Below are 17,703 nucleotides of genomic sequence, written 5' to 3'. Positions count from 1 at the left end.
TTTGGGAGGAACAACAAAAAAAAATGTAATTTGTCTAGCTATCATGCTGTCACATACAGTAAACAAGCAAAATCTAGTAACAACATGCCTTGAGACTCCTCCAGCCCAGCTGTTTTTAAAAGGTGTTCCTGAATTATGCCAGTAATCTGTGGAACGGAATCGTTTTTGCCATGCTTCAGCTTGCAGTGCTTATCTGTGTGCTGCATGTTAATGGTGTTCAGAAATGTATCATGCCCAGGGTTTCCACAATCCAGACACTTGGATTGCACAAATTACCTTGTATGAAAAGGGTTTAAAAGGATGCCAGTCTCCCTTAATGCAGAGTGGTAGAGCTGAGCTTAATAAAAGAATGTAAAGATTTTGGGGCCTCTCTACTCCCCACTGGTCATGTGCAATGGAATTGTCTGTGTGCAGCCTGCTTTAGGCAAAACTAACACTAGAAAGACACCAGGACAATGTGTTCCTATTTAAAGATACAGAAAAAACAACACCCAATGACAGGGAACACTTATTTCATAAAGGTTACGCTGATATTTAAAAAGACTTTAGTGTGTGCGTGGGCAGGGAGGCAGTTATCTATTCACATTTTAACATTTGTTATTTTTTGATCAAACGAATTACACTCGTCTGCGATGTCCATTATTGGTTCCTCCATCTCAACTGAATCTAAATCGCTGAAGCAGGCCATCTCTAAATCTAAATCCATAAGGAATAAGATATTGGCATGTTAAGAGCTTTTGAGTCAGTTTCAGAATCCTGTTGATGCTGGACTTCAGATCAAGTCCATTTATTCAATACTGTGTTGTTAATCACTGATCAAGTGATTTATATCCACGGCCTGTCAGACAGCTGATTTACAAGGAACTCTTGATTAAGAGTGATTTAATGTCTTTTTTTTTTTTTTTTTTTTTTTAAGATGGTTCACTCCTTAAACGGGAATTTTCAGGAATTTAATTTGAAAAACATCTTAAATTACCCTGACCACGGGAGAGGTGTGCACATCTATTATTGATTTGGTTATTGATTTGGTCTGGTAATTGTGCCATCAATTTACAGTTGAGTATCGCAGGCAGTATGGTATAGTTCACTCCTGGAAAAACGTGTGACCGTTGACAATAAGCTGGGTTGTTTGTTGCACTCATTCTTTATCAGTTTAAATGTAATTGTGCTGTCTGACACCGCGGTATGGCTTTTAATTCAGAAAGCTTTCATTCTTTCACCCATCATGGACTGTCATGGGAGCCCATGCACTAGTGTGGCAGTTTTTCAGAGCAGGTTTTCACATGCACCTAATAAATAATATATTTGTGTTATTCCAGGCACGGTATACATAACAGCATTTGGACATGATGCAAATCAAGAGAATATAAATCTGTTGTAAATGCGCAGAAAGAAAAGTCAAGTAATTTCTGTGCAGAAAGACATTGGACTTATTATGAACTAGAGGTTGCCACGGGTACCCCTGAAAACCTGGGTACACGTCGGGTTTTAAATTACCTGACGCTACCCGGGTCTCTTTTTACTACTGGTGTTTCGATTTATTTAACACCCTGCTCGCTGGGGTGTCTAATAGCATCCTCACTAAAATTCAATTTGTTCAAAACTCTGCAGCCAAAATTTTGTCTAGGTCCCGCTCAAGAGATCACATCACTCCTGTCTTGGAGGCCTTGCACTGGCTGCCTATCATGTTTAGAATTGATTTTAAAATTTTAATGCTGACATATAAGGCTCTTCATGGGCTAGCTCCGACTTAGCTGTCAGATCTTTTATCTTTTTACACTCCCACTCGCAACCTCTGCTCTGCTGATTTCAGACTGCTGTGTGTCCCGCCTGTTCGCCTGCACTCTATGGGCGACAGGGCCTTCTGTTGCTATGCCCCCAAATTATGGAACTCTGTTCCACTAGAGATCAGGGACTCGGCTTCTTTGAGTGTTTTTAAAGCTAATTTTTAAAGACTTACTTTTTTAGAAAGGCTTTTTTGTTTTATTTCCTTATCCTTTTTTATGTATAATCTTTTTATTAATTGCTGTACTATTAATTGTGAGGTGATTGCTTTTAAGGGCGCTATACAAAATAAAGATTATTATTATTATTTGAGAATTTATAGAAAATGTAGAAAACATGACAATGCAGTTGTAAGCGCGGGTCTCTGGCCAGCGTAATAAAGACAGTGTTAAAACAAGCTTTGCATGAAGCCTTTTCTTAACTGATAGGATCTCAGTGTTTTACAGAAAACAATAACACAGCGAGCAGCAAGTACACCTCAATAATAACTGCAGCGACTATTCTCAGGAACTAAATCGGAAACAAAACATAACATCCTGTTGTCTTATGTCAGTGATAACTCTGTGATCTATTAATAATAAGAGTGTGGCTTCCAATATTATTATTATTAGTTTATTTAGCAGACGCCTTTATCCAAGGCGACCTTACAGAGACTAGGGTGTGTGAACTATGCATCAGCTGCAGTCACTTACAATTACATCTCACCCGAAAGACGGAGCACAAGGAGGTTAAGCGACTTGCTCAGGGTCACACAATGAGTCAGTGGCTGAGGTGGGATTTGAACCGGGGACCTCCTGGTTACAAGTCCTTTTCTTTAACCACTGGACCACACAGCCTCCTGGAATATGGAATGCTTTATCTACAGTTATTGCGCAGATACAGTTTCTTACCAAAAAGATGAAATAAATAAGCAAATAAATAATAAAATAATGTGGAGCACATTAAGTAAGTGTGCTTCCTCATTTTAAATGAAATATTTCCTTGGCAGAGTTTGCGAATTCCATTTTCTCCTGCTTCTTAAAGAAATTCCACCCACTGCTTTGCTTGGATGCCATTGTTATGTATTCACAAGAGTCTAGCGACTGCCGTCAAAACCCAGCTGGCTCAATTTACTTGAGCTATTGCGACCGTCCATTAGTTCTACTGTTAGTTCTAAAACTGAACATAACAGCCATGTTAACAGTGGAATATGGCCAATATAATAACTATTTAAACAGAGATGTGTTTTTATTTTTATTTTTTGATGTTTCCAGTACTGAAAAAGGTTACACAAGTTTACAGATCTGAAGGCTAAATATATGTGTAGTATATAGTATTTAAATATGTATCATGCACTTAAAACATTTAATATGTGGGTGTTTCTTATTAAATCATTGCCCAAAAAAGATCCATGGTGGGTACCCGGTTCTGGATTTTCTGCCTGTACCGACCTCTTATGAACTGTAACACGCAGTGCTCCTTGCAGAGAGTGTGTGTGTGTGTGTGTGTGTGTGTGTGTGTGTGTGTGTGTAACCTTCCTTGACACTAAATCTTAGGCACTTAATGCTCAATTTACAATGTACTGTATTAAGAACCCAGAGATGTGGTAGAAATGGCTTTCACTGTGTTTTAAAAGCAACTCTGCAGTAAACAATATGGATAAACCCCAATTTGAATGTCATTTCACTGCTGTAACTTGCATAACAGCACAGGGATGACTGAAGACCAATGAGTGTCCTCAGCTCCCACTGTCGAGCCAATTGCCTTGTTTTCACCCGGCAAACCGAAGCAGCAAAGTTTGCCCAGCAACTGAAGCCTGGAGGTCGGTTGTCTGGCAAGTCTGTGGCGTGGTCAGAGAAATAAGCCCTAGCATATGGAAGTTTAAAGACCAGTGCTCCATATGGGACCCCGGTCAAGATCAGCAACTCTGTGTAAGCTGGATCAAACCAGCAAGCTCCTGGGCAAATACCTTTACTAAGTAAACCACTGGGGACTCCTTCTTATATTTGGCTTTTAAGGCCACCAGTGTCAGTTGTTTTTTTTGTTTTTTTTTAATGCTGTGTCAGTCTTTTATAAGCATTGTAGCCGCATTTAGGGCAGAAGTGTATTTCTGTTTTTTCTGAAGTTGTGTTTTCCTTCCCCATCCTCCCAGGTATCGTAGTGAAAAGATGACCATGAACTACACGGATTACATCAGCCTTCGCCAGCAACACCATCACTACCAGAACGGCATCGGGCACCCTCTCCCCCCATACAACCATTATTCCTGACAGCGAGCCGCATGACCAGTCACTGGACCTCTTTCCAGGAGAGCCCGCCCCTTCCTGGTCTAGCTATCTCTACTACTGTACCATTTTATGATGATAGTTTCCGTTGCCATGGCGTCGGTCGCACGACCTCGGCATGGCAACGGGCGGCAACTCCATCATATCAAATTTTGATAAACACCAATTTCTCCTTTTTATTTTGTGTTAGAAGTTAATGAGTTTTTGCAGCATATATATATATATATATATAAATCTAATCCCTCTTTTCCTTTAAACATTTAGATTTTTCTTTTTAATTAATATCATAATCCTAATCAGGTTATTATTGTGTCTGTGGATGGAAGGAAGAGTTGAGTTGATAATGGGTTACTTTGTTTAGGTTGGCTTATTTTAGTTTGTGTGTTTAGGCTTTGTAGGATGTATTAATTAGGGGTTATTTTATTTTTGACTTGACAGAATCTTCCCCCGATCTGACCTTATGTACAATGTAATTAGCAGGACCGTGTCCATTTACTTTTGCGTGCGTTTGCAGTATAGAGTAGTTGATTTTTTCATCCAGCAGTGTAATGACGAGTGTACTGTTTGAGCTGTCAGTTTTTAGTGTGCTGGGTATTTTAGCTTGTGTGCTGCAGGTGGGAGCAGTCTGGTAAAACCAGCTTGGGGTAAAGCTAGTTTTAGGGCCTACAATCAGGATTGCTGATATAATATTGTGAAAATTGCAAATCTGAAGACATACTTGTCGGAAACCGACAATTACCAAATAAATTAGATTGCAGAAATATTTTTTTCATTTTATCCAAAATAATTTCCTCCCAGGCAATAATTACACTCTGTGCTTGTTTAAAACTTGTAACTGAAACAAATTAGCCAGTACGATATAACAGTGTAATGAGACTTTTATATAAAAAATGTGTCTTACCCAGTGTGTCTTCCACATTAATCGAAATTGTAACAATTTGTCGTCCACAGGTTATTTAATTGTTACATAATCTGTTTTGAAATGAATATCTGCTATCGGTACATTTATTAGGATTTTTTTTTTTTTTTTGGTGGAATGAAAGTAGAACTCATTCTACATTTAAGAGACTGATTGTAAAATAAGGCTGATCTCTAAAGACAGGTTAGATGAATTGCATGTAAATTGAGAGGCAGCAGTAGCCATTAGAATTTGGGGCCCTGTTAACTTCGATTTATTTCTTTATTCTTTTAACAGATCATGTAATAGCTGCATAACCTGCCAGGTATTTTACTGTGGTGAAAACCAGTTAATTGAGGGCTGAAAAAAATAAAAAAATCTGCTAAGAGCAAATGTACTAAAAGCCATACTTCTTATAATGCATGCATCTGTATCTGTCTGTTTTATATTTAAGGAAGATGGTAGAGTTGTAACGTTTTGGAGCTGGGATGCTGCGGCTGTATTGTGCTCTAGTGCCATACATACTGGAATGCTGCAGATGTCTCAGGAATTTCAAAGCTTTTAACTTGGGATTTCAGGATTTTCTTTTGTTTTTTGGAAATTCCACCAACGGTTCAGGACCGCTGTGTAGAAATGTAATCCCTGTAATCATCAAATTTCATAAGGGTTTCTTGTAAAAACTAAAATACACTGAGTTTGTTACTTTACTTGCATTGGTGTTACCAGTCTCAACATATTCCAACTGTATCAAATTTCCATAGGACACTACAGAAATCTGTGATATTCCTCGGATAAATACATTTTTAAAAGTGTGTTGTCATCTAGTAACAGTGCCAGCGATAAAAAATATGGTTGTGAACCAGTGTGTATTGGATGTTTGTTAGCATGCTACAGGTTTTTAGATGTGGTTTGTCGTGTTTCTAAAGGGGAGTCCTTGTTGCTCCTTGGGCATGTAAGCAAAATATAATCACTCTGGCAAAATGAAGTTCTTGTAACAGTCAGCGACGTTAGGAAACAGGCTAGTCTGTGAAATCAGAGAGACACAATGTAGTTTGGAAATAAGTTAGGTGAGTAAGCCATGTTAAAGCCACTCTGCCACACTTTGATTTGTAACCCCTCGCTGTCAGTGCTGGATGTCACGCTGCATAGGGTGGAGTCCATGCTCATTTTAGATCTCATTGCAGGCTTGAATTTCAAAGCCCAAGTTTGGTGAAACCACTATTGGCCATATCTATTTATTGGTAGTTTTTCATCAGTTGATCGAATCTGTATGAGATCAATGTGACTGGTATAATGAGCGGACATCAGAATTGGCCAAGTGATTGGTGAGAGAAGAGCAACTACCAGGGATCTGGTACAGGTTTGACCTTGCTCACTGAGTGTGTTTTATAGTTGCATGATCCAGTTAAGATGACTTACTCACCTCCTAGTTACTGTAAGGAAGCAACTTGTAACTGTTAAGGGCCTTTGGTATTCCATCCACAGCAATCTTATAGTCCAAAAAAGAAAACTTCAGTTGTGTTGCCTTAATATTAATAAATAATAAAGTGGGACCAGAAAAAACAGTGGTTGGATGCTCTCTAGTTTTGAATTGGCAGAACTAAATAATATCTCCAAGCAATGCAATCCAAGAATGTGAGGATGGAGCATCCAGACCTCCATGTTGCTTCTGGTCCCTATTGAAAATGAGTACAAACTGAATATTGTCTGCTGCAAAACCAAGTCTACTAGATTCCTTAAAAAAAACGGAATCCTATAAACATTCAACCTATTGTTTTTGCTTCGGCATGCTCATCCTACTGCTAGAGATTATTAAAGAGATAAATACAATTTCTATGGTGCTAATGGACCTAGTGTTGGGGAGGGGTCACATGACTGGTCATGTGGACTCATCAATCATATCAGACTATAACCCTTGATATATGCAGATCTGTTTTACAGATGTTTCTTACCAGTGTAAAAATGATGATAAACTAATCCTGCAGGTTTGAAAGGACCAGGATGAACAGTTCATGCCCTCCATTGCCTGGGGTAAACGGCAGTTTTTAATCGTCTCTGTAGATTGCGGCATTGAAGAGCAAATTCATTCTTGTACTTTTTAAATGTGACAAGTGGTGACTATGAAACCAAGATCTTGCAGGTTTTACTAGGTGGGGTACCCTTGTCTATCTGCTCTCAAAACAGGACCTGGAGCATTCACTTAGGTGCAATATATATTTATATATATATATATATATATATATATATATATATATATATATAATATATACACACTTATTCACTCTCAAAGCAAAATGCTGTACAGCACATTCTGTTTACATACATCTCTTGTTATAGGATAATCTGTTAGTGCTTTTTATATGGGCCTACTTTTTTTTTTTATTGTTCTAATTTGGTCACTGATACACATTTGGTAAAATGATATACTACAGCCAATTAGGGACTTTAATAAGGAACTAGTTTTCCAAGTTCAAAAGAAAATGTTCTACGGTTTGCTAGCTGTTAACATGCAAAAATCAGAAGTGTTTGATCGGGATTTCTTTTATATATAATCCAAGTACAAGCGTCAGTCTGGCCTGTTTCAAATGTTTTGCTGTGCACATAAAATGAATCTTGAACTCCCAAACGTATGATTTGTTTAATCCAGGCAGTGATTTCTATATTTTGTTATTACATTCACCATGCACACAATACTATTTACAAAATTAGGGCTGGCCTTTGTACTCCAGAGGTCGGTAGCTCGCTGACATCCGCACTCAAGTTCCTGGGTGTAAAAGAGGAAGCTGGCGGGTAGTGGGATCAGAGGATGCCCACTGAACCTTTAGTTCTCCTGAGTTGTTGAGGGGAAAATGACTGGACATTTCAAATTAGGGAGTAAAATAATTGGGCACAATAAACATTTTAAAAATTATTTTGCAAATAGATTTGTGTTTTGCAAAATTTTACAACTGCAGTCATACATTCTAATGTCAGATTAACTTTGCATGGTGTCTTGCTTTTTCTTCTTTTTCATATTAAGCTTCTCTTGACAGTCCAGCAGCAGCACAGAGCCTCTTTCAGAACTGGCGAGGCAACTTTACAATTATAAATTAGAATTGTTCTAATAACATATGAATTAAAATGACTTAAATTGGCTTTGATATGTGCAATGCATAACATTGAGTGAATGTGACCAGGTCCATGTTTTGAGATAAGAGCCAAAGTAAGAGATTTAAAGTTTAAAACGTCTGTAGGTGGTCGTCGTCTTAAACCTACAGGCTTGTGTACAACTGTGCTGTGCGTCGGTCTCCAACGGCGTTGTTCTTTTCAATGCCCGGCTACTTTCCTTCACTGATGCAATGTCTATAGAAATGCATAGGACTAGTAAAGATCGACCATTTTTTGTGGGCTGTAATCAAAGCCACAAAGGTTTTGTTTTTGTTTCCTTCTTTTAAGTGTGTCTGGAGCATGTAGGCTACATTACCTTTGTGTGTTAGATCAAACCAAAGAGGCCTCCAGCCATGTCCAAATGCTGCTCAGAAAGTCTGCCTTCCTGTCCTTCCAAAACACCCTGCAGGAGAAGAGATTCACCTTTTTGTTGTTTGTTTTTTTAATAAAATGTAGTACAATTTAACAGTTTTTTTGCTAGCAAACTTTATTCAATCAAGTTTAATTTAAAGTCTGAATGTCCTATGAAATGACATCAGATGTTTTAAAAACTGGTTATGGTTTTTTTTGTTTTTTATATACAAGAAAACCCCATAGCGTGCCTATTAGATTTATGGGTTTCTTAATGTGTTCTTACTGTTTTTTTTTCTTCCTAAAGACCAGCAGTGATACTTTATATACGAAGATATGTTGATACTTACTTTGATTTGTAATTTAAGGAAAAGCCTCTTATTTTACCCTGGACCCAGTAGCTGCGCTGGTATACAATCGCACTGATAGAATTATACAAAATAATAATACAATACTACAATAAACTTGTGTTTGGAACTTTTTGTAAAAAAAAACGAAAAAATAAATAAATAACTGTTTTTGTATATCCAAAGTTGATTTTTTTCAAAATATTTTGGATCTAGTTATTTTAGTGCTTTTACATGTTCCAAGAGAATTAGTTTGAATCTATCGCCAACAGAGAGAGAGATGTGGTGATATTCTGGGCTAAGGGCTGCCTGGTGTAGTTTCTGGCCCTCCTTGTTTTACTTCATAGAGACTTGAAAGTAGACCTGAAAGAAAAAGTGCCCTTCGAGATCCTCCTTCCTTTTCCTTCCACATTGAGTTGCTGTTAGTGTGACAAACGCTCCAAGTGAGCATTTAATATGATAGTAAGGCTCCAAAAAAAAAAAAAAAAAATTTAAAAAGGCAAAAAAAATAAAATAAATATATCTAGGCAGGTTATCGGTGGGTCTGTGAGATATGGCTGTGGCAATTATATTGTAGCTTTAAAACACTATTGTTATTACCATTTAATCATTTATCCAATAAAAACATTTAAAAACTGATTTATGTCTGGATTACTTGTATTGTTCTGTGTTGCTTATCATTTTGCGTGGATTAAAAATATAGCATATTTAGACAAGGACCCACTAGAATAGCTTCAGATTGACAGGGTGACCTTTTTATTAAAGAGAACAGAAAAACAATTATAACAATCTTCACACATGGGGGGGAAAAAAAAGTAATCAAGCATTTACACATCAAGTACTGAACTGAAACAACACCTTAATCTTGGTTATCCCCCAGTAACCTTCCCTCCCAAATCGTAAGATACTGACACTTCTCATTTTTAAACTTCAAAACTTGTAACATTTTAAAGCTATAGAGTGGATGTTTAAACTTCTGATTTTATAAATCATGTGACATGACTACCTTTTGGAGGTAAAGTATATCTAATATTTCTGTGCAATTTACTGTAGAAGCTGCTTCACCTACGCATAACATCTTTATTGCCGCACTTTTTTTTCATGTATATAGAAGCCTATGTCTACCCATTCTTGCAGTTCTGCTATTTTAAGGTAATTTTTCCTATTTTGCATCCATCTTTTTTTAATGTGGGTGCTGCCGCCTTTAACTATATCTTTTAATTTTAAGACTGAAGTTGGTTGAAGATAATGCTTGCCAAATAACAAACCAAAAAATGGATGCAAAGTAAAATAAAACAACCTTAATGAGCAAAATAGTTTAAGAGGGTTGCACAGGATTAGATACACATGACCAAATAAAGAGTAGTAATGGACAAGTTCAGGTGAGACTTCCATAGAACATATTTTCCCACTAGTAAAGGACAGTTATCTTGGATATTCATTTTTATTAAAGTAATATTATTAAGCAGAGCAGTCTGATCTGTGGCAGTCAGTTTGATTGTGACTCACGTACATTCATCTCTCTGACAGGCAAGAGACAGGAAACAGAATTTGTGAAGTGTCCATTTTGGATTAAACTGTTTTGACGATCAAGGAAGAAATTGCTGGCCTGGAACTTAACACTTAAATATTCCGTCAACATCCAACATTATAATGATAAAAATAAAAAACACGGCTTTTACACACACCATATAAATATTCCTTTGAAACTCCAGTCAAAAGGTACACAATAACAAATACACTATTTCATAACCAAGATGTAGGTCAATAGAACTATTTAAATAACTAAAATGTTACTTACTTTACATTCTAACACTCACAACAGGAAACATCAGCTTGTCCATTTTACAAATGACATTATCCCTTTACCCTCAGAACTTGGTCCTGGGGACTCTTGTAGTTCTGTTACATTTTCTCAAACATTTCATATTTTAATGGGTTTTACAAATAATAGAAAGGCTGTCTGTCAAGTGCAGGTCCACCATGAGGGTACTGATCCCCTGTGAAGATTATTCATTTAATTCCTGCAGCGAAGATGGGAATCCACAGCCATGTCTTTACTCTAGATTGTGTAAAATAAATCATTTCTTTGCAGCCTCGGTAGCACCTACCAATCAAGCCTGTAGTTTGTGCTGTCCTGTTGGACTGATACTGACTTGCAACATTGAGGGTCAGAATTGATGTATTACACAACAGAGGGGCAATTCATCAGGAATTAGGCACACAAAGGTGTACTACATATGGCATGTTTTATACACGCACAGCAGATGGTGTTGCTGAATGATGTGAGGACCTACATTGAAATATATTCTAAAGCTTGAAGTATAAGATGCGTCCAGCTGACAGGTTTCCTTAATACCTTGAGAAGGATATCTGCTTTCTGCAATCACCTGTGAAGCATCATACAGCCCTTGGGTTGGGGTTCAGAGCCTCTGATGGTGTCTTCTTGTGGGTCATCGCTCCATCATAATTCGCTGTGTAAAAATGCACATTTTTCAATTCCACAAATGGCTCATTCTGTTTGTGAACGAGAGCTCACCCCTGTGTTGAGGTTGACTGAAGCATTACAAGATCCCATCGCCAGATTTAACTGAAATATTAACTATAAAAACTCAATGGATTCCGTTCATTGGAGAGTTCAAATAGATCTTGTTACTACAAAATGGTTTCTTGAAACGTGAATTAAGGCATACAGTACTGTACAGAGAGATTCCCTTAGAGGTAATGAGCTTCCTAAATACAAAAAAAAAAACAACTTTTTGACCCCATTCCAGCCCCTGCTAAGAGTTCCCTTTGATTGAGAGAGCTCAAAGGACCTCTGGCCGAGGGGAGAAATAGATTAAATACAGTGGTTTTCAACACTGGTCTTCAAGTACTCAGCACTCCAGGTTTGTGTTTCATCCTGGTGTCACGCTACATTTTACACCAAACGTTTATCATACATGCCTAACCTCCTTTAGAGGTTTGGACTGCGTTTTGCCACAGTCTCAGTTTTATATAAATATCAACCTTTCTGGTTCGATTATTACGCAATGATTTTTTTTTTTTTTTAATTATTGCAAATGGTAATGAACACAGACTGTAGAGGAATCCCTGCAGCTACACAGTTTGGAGTCTGAGGCTGTCTGTCAGTGCTGTCTTCTGGGCACTGGAAAGCAATGCATGTTTAAAATAAATATTTGGTACAAAAAGCTGTACAGTTAGGGGGTACACTCAAGGACCAGGGTTGAAAAGCACCGATTGAATAGATCTACAAATGAACTGATTCCCTTGCAGTGCCAAGTAGGTCTTGGCTTCTTGATGAATCCACATTGTTTTAATATATTTATTTTTCTTTAGAAGAAAGGCACCCCAGTTTATCAACCGCCTTGTGGAATAACCGAGTTAAAAGGTAACGCCTGTTGATTCTGTATTTACATACTGTACTGTACCTTAAATCTGACATCTACCGTTTCCCAACATAACTGCAGTAGATACAGGGCGGTGCTCAAAGTCATGGCTTTGGATGAGATTGCAAATACCTGATGCAGGACCCATCAAAAACTGGCGCACATCTTCTCAAACTGGCAAAGGATTGTCATCCATGTCATGTTTAATACATTGTCTCTATAGAGCTCGAAAATAACTATGCCCCTTTTTCTTTTTTTACGAAAACTAAGTAGCAAACTATATATATATATATATATATATATATATATATATATATATAAAAAACAACTGGGGCTACAGCACCCCTCCATGGAATGTTGGCCCAGTTCACGTTTCAACAAAAACAAAACAAAAAACTGCAGAGAGCATTCTGAACAGTAAGACTGACTTCCATTAAAAAAAGTGAACTGCTGCAAGTCATTTTAAAAGCACATTCAAAAACAATACTCCTTTCGCTACCAAGAACATACCCCCCCAAAAATAATCCCAGTGCCAGTATTCTAGCACAGGAAGTGATGCATCGAGTTTACTGACTCAAATAAACGAGTTTAAATAAAAACACCCTCAATCTGTAAAGCAATACTGGCTAGTGAAATGGTTTGTTTTTTCTTTTCTACATGAAAGTGTGGAAGCCAACCAAGGCTCAGTCGATTTTCTTAGTCCTCAGTCTGACCCCGTCCAGAAGGTACTGGTAGGAGGGCACGGCGCAGTGGAACAGCCCTGTCAGGATCTTCCCGTGGAGCAGCGTCAGGGCGGTCTGGTGTCCCGTCGCCCACACCCGGTACCAGGGCCCGTAGAAGGGGTCCGACACCGCCGGGCACAGCATATTGTTCAGATTCACTTCGGTCACCTCGAAAGAGGAGGAATAGGGATTACCCATAGGACTGGACAAGAGGCGTCCAACTAGGGCTGTTTATTCATTTTAAAACGTTAACCAAGTGTCTTATACACAAATCCATGTCGCAGTCATTTAGACAGTTTAAAAATCAAGAAAATGCATTTCTGTCTCTATATTTAGTATTAAATATTACATATACATTTTAGTATTAAATATTACATATACATATACATTCCAAAGCCCGCTCCTTCTCCACCCTTGCTCCGCAGTGGTGGAATGACCTTCCTACAGATGTCAGGACTGCCCAGTCCCTGACCACATTCCGGCGCCTCCTTAAGACTCACCTCTTCAAAGAGCACCTGTAGAACTCCTCTGTTTGTATCCTGGGACACTATCACCCTTCATGTAAATGTGCTTTATTTTGCTCTTATCAGCCCCTATTTTACTGCATTTAATCCTGTACTTCAGAATACTGTAATCTGCCAAGTTTTTAACCTGTAGTACTTTGTATTTAATCACATCCTGATGTAACTATCACTATTTAATCATATCCTGATGTAACTATCACTAGTACCTGCTGTATTATTGAATTGTGGTTTGTCAAACTTGTACTTTACTTGAACTAAAGTTATTGTATTTCTTGCTCTTATTGTATTTCTTGCTCTTATTGTATTTCTTGCTCTTATTGTATTTCTTGCTCTTATTGTATTTCTTGTATTGTAACGCTTGAAATGTTTTTGCTAACGATTGTAAGTCGCCCTGGATAAGGGCGTCTGCTAAGAAATAAATAAATAAATAATAATAATCATATATGCTGATTTAATGTGAAAAATATGAACATAAATAATAAAATATATAAACTGCTACTTCAATATATATTTCCATATATACAAGTGCTCCCCACTTAGTAAGCAATGCAGACAAAGTATCGAATACTAAAAATATTACATAAATATTTACATGCCAAGCGTTTAACCTGACCATCCTTACTGTAACCAATGAAATTACAATTCAAGGGAATCTATGGTACCGCTATAGTATATAAAGTTTTACCCCTACTACAGAAACAGAGTTAGGATCTAATAGAATAGCTGTTAAAACACATCACTCAATAACACGTATGCATGTATTTTGTCCTGGGGTGGACAGTGTGTTTGAGTCATTCTGTTCCTCTTACCAGTCCCAAGGTCTGCAGGAAGGTGAAGTGATAGAAGAACAGGAGGCCAGAGGAAAGCAGAGCCCACGAGAAATCCCCTAGAGGCTCTGCCGTGTACACGCCTGCAGTGGAAACAGACTTCAATACCACGGCTCACACCAAACACTTTCGAAAAACAACCACAATACATCTTGCCCCAGTGATTTGAATTTAAACTGAAAACTACTATGCCAAGCAATAATCCCAACTGCGTTTCATGCACTTCCCTCGACTCACACTAGATTGCAGCACCAGACATTATGGCTATTTTAGCAGACCCAGAAGTAGGTGAGTTTGTCGGGTTTCTAAACCCTATATTTCTGTACCTGTCACATAAGCTAACTGTTATTTTTATAATTTAAAAAAGCCTAAGCATTTCTAAATACATTCAATAATTAAAGTAAATATAGTGGGCATGATTTCCTTTTTTTTTTAAATTAAGCTTCCCCAATACAGTCCAAAGGGGCCGGGCGTCCCTCCCAGAAAGCATAGCCGAGCAGTGAGCATGCTGGGAGGAATGCAGAGGGGCTTTCACCCAGTACCCTCCACTTCCAAATGCAGTTGGCTCACCCTGTTACTGGCTATTGTAGTTCTGGGACAAGGCAGAGAAACAAACACAGCCGTTTCCATGACTGCTTGTGGAAGTATGAAGCCTCCAGGAGAGGAAAGGCATTCAGCCTGTATGCAGTGAATCAGCCTGCTGTGCTGCCGAGCCCCACTCCAGCACTCTGCTTCCACAACGTTCAGTAATTACTATCTCCCCACATCACTGAGCCACAGAAAGGCCAATTATAAAATGTGTCATGAACTGCATTGTCTCTCATTTAAATATCGGTTTCAAACACTGCTGTGGGGCAAAATAAAACACAAATAGCCGAAGCCTCCCCGGCTCCCACTGTCTCTCTATAGCGACAGTTTTGTTGTTAAGCAGAGAGGGGGGGCGCTCTCGTGCCCTCAGGTCAAATGCAGGTTGTATGTAAATAACACAACTGAAACTGCACCAAGCCTGGGAAGGTTTCAATGTTTCAACAAACTCCGAAAACCCACACAGTATTTTTCTAAACGTTTACAGAAAATGTTTTATGAGGATCTTCCAATTAGTTTTCCATTTCTAGTATGTTGATGCACTGTAAACCTCTGTAATTGAATACTGTGAGTGGGAACAGAAGTAGAATACAAAAGTAAAATTCAAAGATGAAAATCAAGCAGACCTTTTCACTGCATGAGTACAAGTACGTCATCCACGAGAAGACTGTCAATTCAGATTTAAAGCCCAAAAATGGGATGGCCAGACAAGATAGTGTTGAACAAGGCATGGAACATTTTACTGACAAGTGGTACTTAAGACCTGGAAGTCATTAATAAAGCAAATGAGATGTTCCAGCAGTATTGAGGTACCGTATATTAAACAGGACTGATTTACAGAATGTGGGATAATGTCTAATGTTATCAAGATACATGTAGAAATGAAAGCGTGACGTACAGACAGGCACCCCACAATCTGATACTCCCAATGAGTCTCGCAAATAATGTTAACACCAAGTCACATTACAATTTAATATGTGGGGTTTTCAGATATGTGTGTCCATACAGATAGGCAAATATAAAAACAGACAGGCACCCCCACATACCCCAGAATCGAATAATCCCAATAACTCAATGCTCAATAATGTTAATACCAAGCTTCATCCCAAACGGAGAAGAGGTTTCTCAGATGTATGGAAGCATGTGAAGTGTGCGTACATGCTGCACCACTGTGTGTATGTGAAGTGTGCGTACGTGCTGCACCACTGTATGCATGTGAAGTGTGGGTACGTGCTGCACCACTGTGCATGTGAAGCGTGCGTACGTGCTGCACCACTGTGTGCATGTGAAGTGTGCATACGTGCTGCACCACTGTGCATGTGAAGTGTGCGTACGTGCTGCACCACTGTGTATGTGAAGTGTGCGTACGTGCTGCACCACTGTGTGCATGTGAAGTGTGCATATGTGCTGCACCACTGTGTGCATGTGAAGTGTGCGTGCTGCACCACTGTGCATGCTAAGTGTGCGTACGTGCTGCACCACTGTGTGCATGTGAAGTGTGCGTACGTGCTTCACCACTGTGTGCATGTGAAGTGTGTGTATGTGCTGCACCACTGTGTGCATGTGAAGTGTGCGTATGTGCGTGCTGCACCACTGTGCATGCTAAGTGCGCGTACGTGCTGCACCACTGTGTGCATGTGAAGCGTGCGTACGTGCTGCACCACTGTGTGCATGTGAAGCGTGCGTACGTGCTGCACCACTGTGTGCATGTGAAGTACACGGCCATTTACACAAGGTTTAAGCTTCTTTTAAAACGCAGATTAACAGCCTTAAACAGGACTACATAATATCTATATGTACGTATTCAATTAGGTCAACCCAAGCCAGTTAAATGACCCGCTCTGAGTCCACCTCTATGCATATCTCCAGATCCAACACTGTCCAGCTGTCTTTTTCTTTTCATTGTTAACATCCTGACAACGTTTAAACTTGCAACTTTAAAGTCTGTTTCAAAGCTCTTTTCAAAATGGCCGCTCTAATGCACTAGGGGTTTGAGATCTGCTCTCTAGTCCAGGGTTTCCCAGTTCTGGTCCTGGGGACCCCTGTGTCTGTTGGTTTGCATTCCAACTAAATTCTCAATTACTTAATTGAACCCTTAATTGAACTATTCATTAGCTTAATTTGACCTTTTTTTATTGTTTTCAGCTTTTAAACAGCTGGAGATTTCAAGTTAACTATACCATTTTATATGTAACTTGAAAATCGGCAACTTTTTAGGAGCAGAGAACATGGGTTCAAGTAAGTAATTGAGAACTCCGTTGGAATGAAAACCAGCAGAGACAGGGGTCCCTCAGGACCAGGATTGGAAAACCCTGCTCTAAATCACTGCAGGAAAAGCGATACATTAAAAAAAAAAAAACATAGCAAGTGCTCTGGCTTTTCTGTTCCGCACCACATCATGGATTGGTATTGCTGTGTTACCTGTTTCACAATGTGGGCAACAATCCTTACGCTATCAGTGCACTAGAGTGGACATTTTGAAAAGAGCTTTGAAACAGACTTTGAAGTTATATGTATAAAAAGTTGTCGGGATGTTAACAATGAAAATAAGGGGATACGTTATTAAAACAGTTGTATCACTATGTGGGGATGTGTAACACTAGATTTTTAATGTTCTGTTTTTCAAGATTCTTGCACTAACTCTCCCCAACCTAACTGTACCAGCCCTGCATGGCTGCTTCCTTCCCTGGTCTGGTCGAGGCAGGCTGGCATAAACATGACAGAGACTGATGTATCTTGGGTAATAAATGGACCCAGTAAATGTTAATGCATTTTTATAAATGAAAAGTTATTTATGGTGCAACAGTGGAAAACATCCAATTCAATTACAATGTCCACTTTATAGACCATTAATTTCTAATAAA

General features: G+C 38.7%; 2 protein-coding genes across 4 annotated transcripts in view; one reads left to right on the top strand and one right to left on the bottom strand.

Moving 5' to 3' along the window:
- The window catches only part of LOC117412434 (nuclear protein AMMECR1), an 81,920-nt gene extending 69,427 nt beyond the window's left edge, over positions 1-12,493 (top strand). For both annotated transcript variants that reach the window (XM_058989029.1, XM_058989028.1), the window contains one exon: positions 3,917-12,493. In XM_058989029.1, the coding sequence (XP_058845012.1) occupies positions 3,917-4,034 (118 nt within the window). In that variant the 3' untranslated portion in view covers positions 4,035-12,493. The remainder of the gene's footprint in view (positions 1-3,916) is intronic.
- Positions 9,522-17,703, bottom strand: part of LOC117412435 (transmembrane protein 164) — a 38,290-nt gene continuing 30,108 nt past the window's right edge. The window contains exons 5-6 of one of the 2 annotated variants that reach the window (XM_034020867.3): positions 14,237-14,337; positions 9,522-13,071 (exon numbers count right to left, since the gene is read on the bottom strand). In XM_034020867.3, the coding sequence (XP_033876758.2) occupies positions 12,865-13,071; positions 14,237-14,337 (308 nt within the window). In that variant the 3' untranslated portion in view covers positions 9,522-12,864. The remainder of the gene's footprint in view (positions 13,072-14,236; positions 14,338-17,703) is intronic. The other variant, XM_034020868.3, reaches the window with a different exon arrangement.

Source organism: Acipenser ruthenus, chromosome 16, assembly GCF_902713425.1.
Source record: "Acipenser ruthenus chromosome 16, fAciRut3.2 maternal haplotype, whole genome shotgun sequence".
In the NCBI taxonomy this organism is placed as follows: Eukaryota; Metazoa; Chordata; class Actinopteri; order Acipenseriformes; family Acipenseridae; genus Acipenser; species Acipenser ruthenus.
This window is presented reverse-complemented; position numbering and strand designations above follow the sequence as displayed.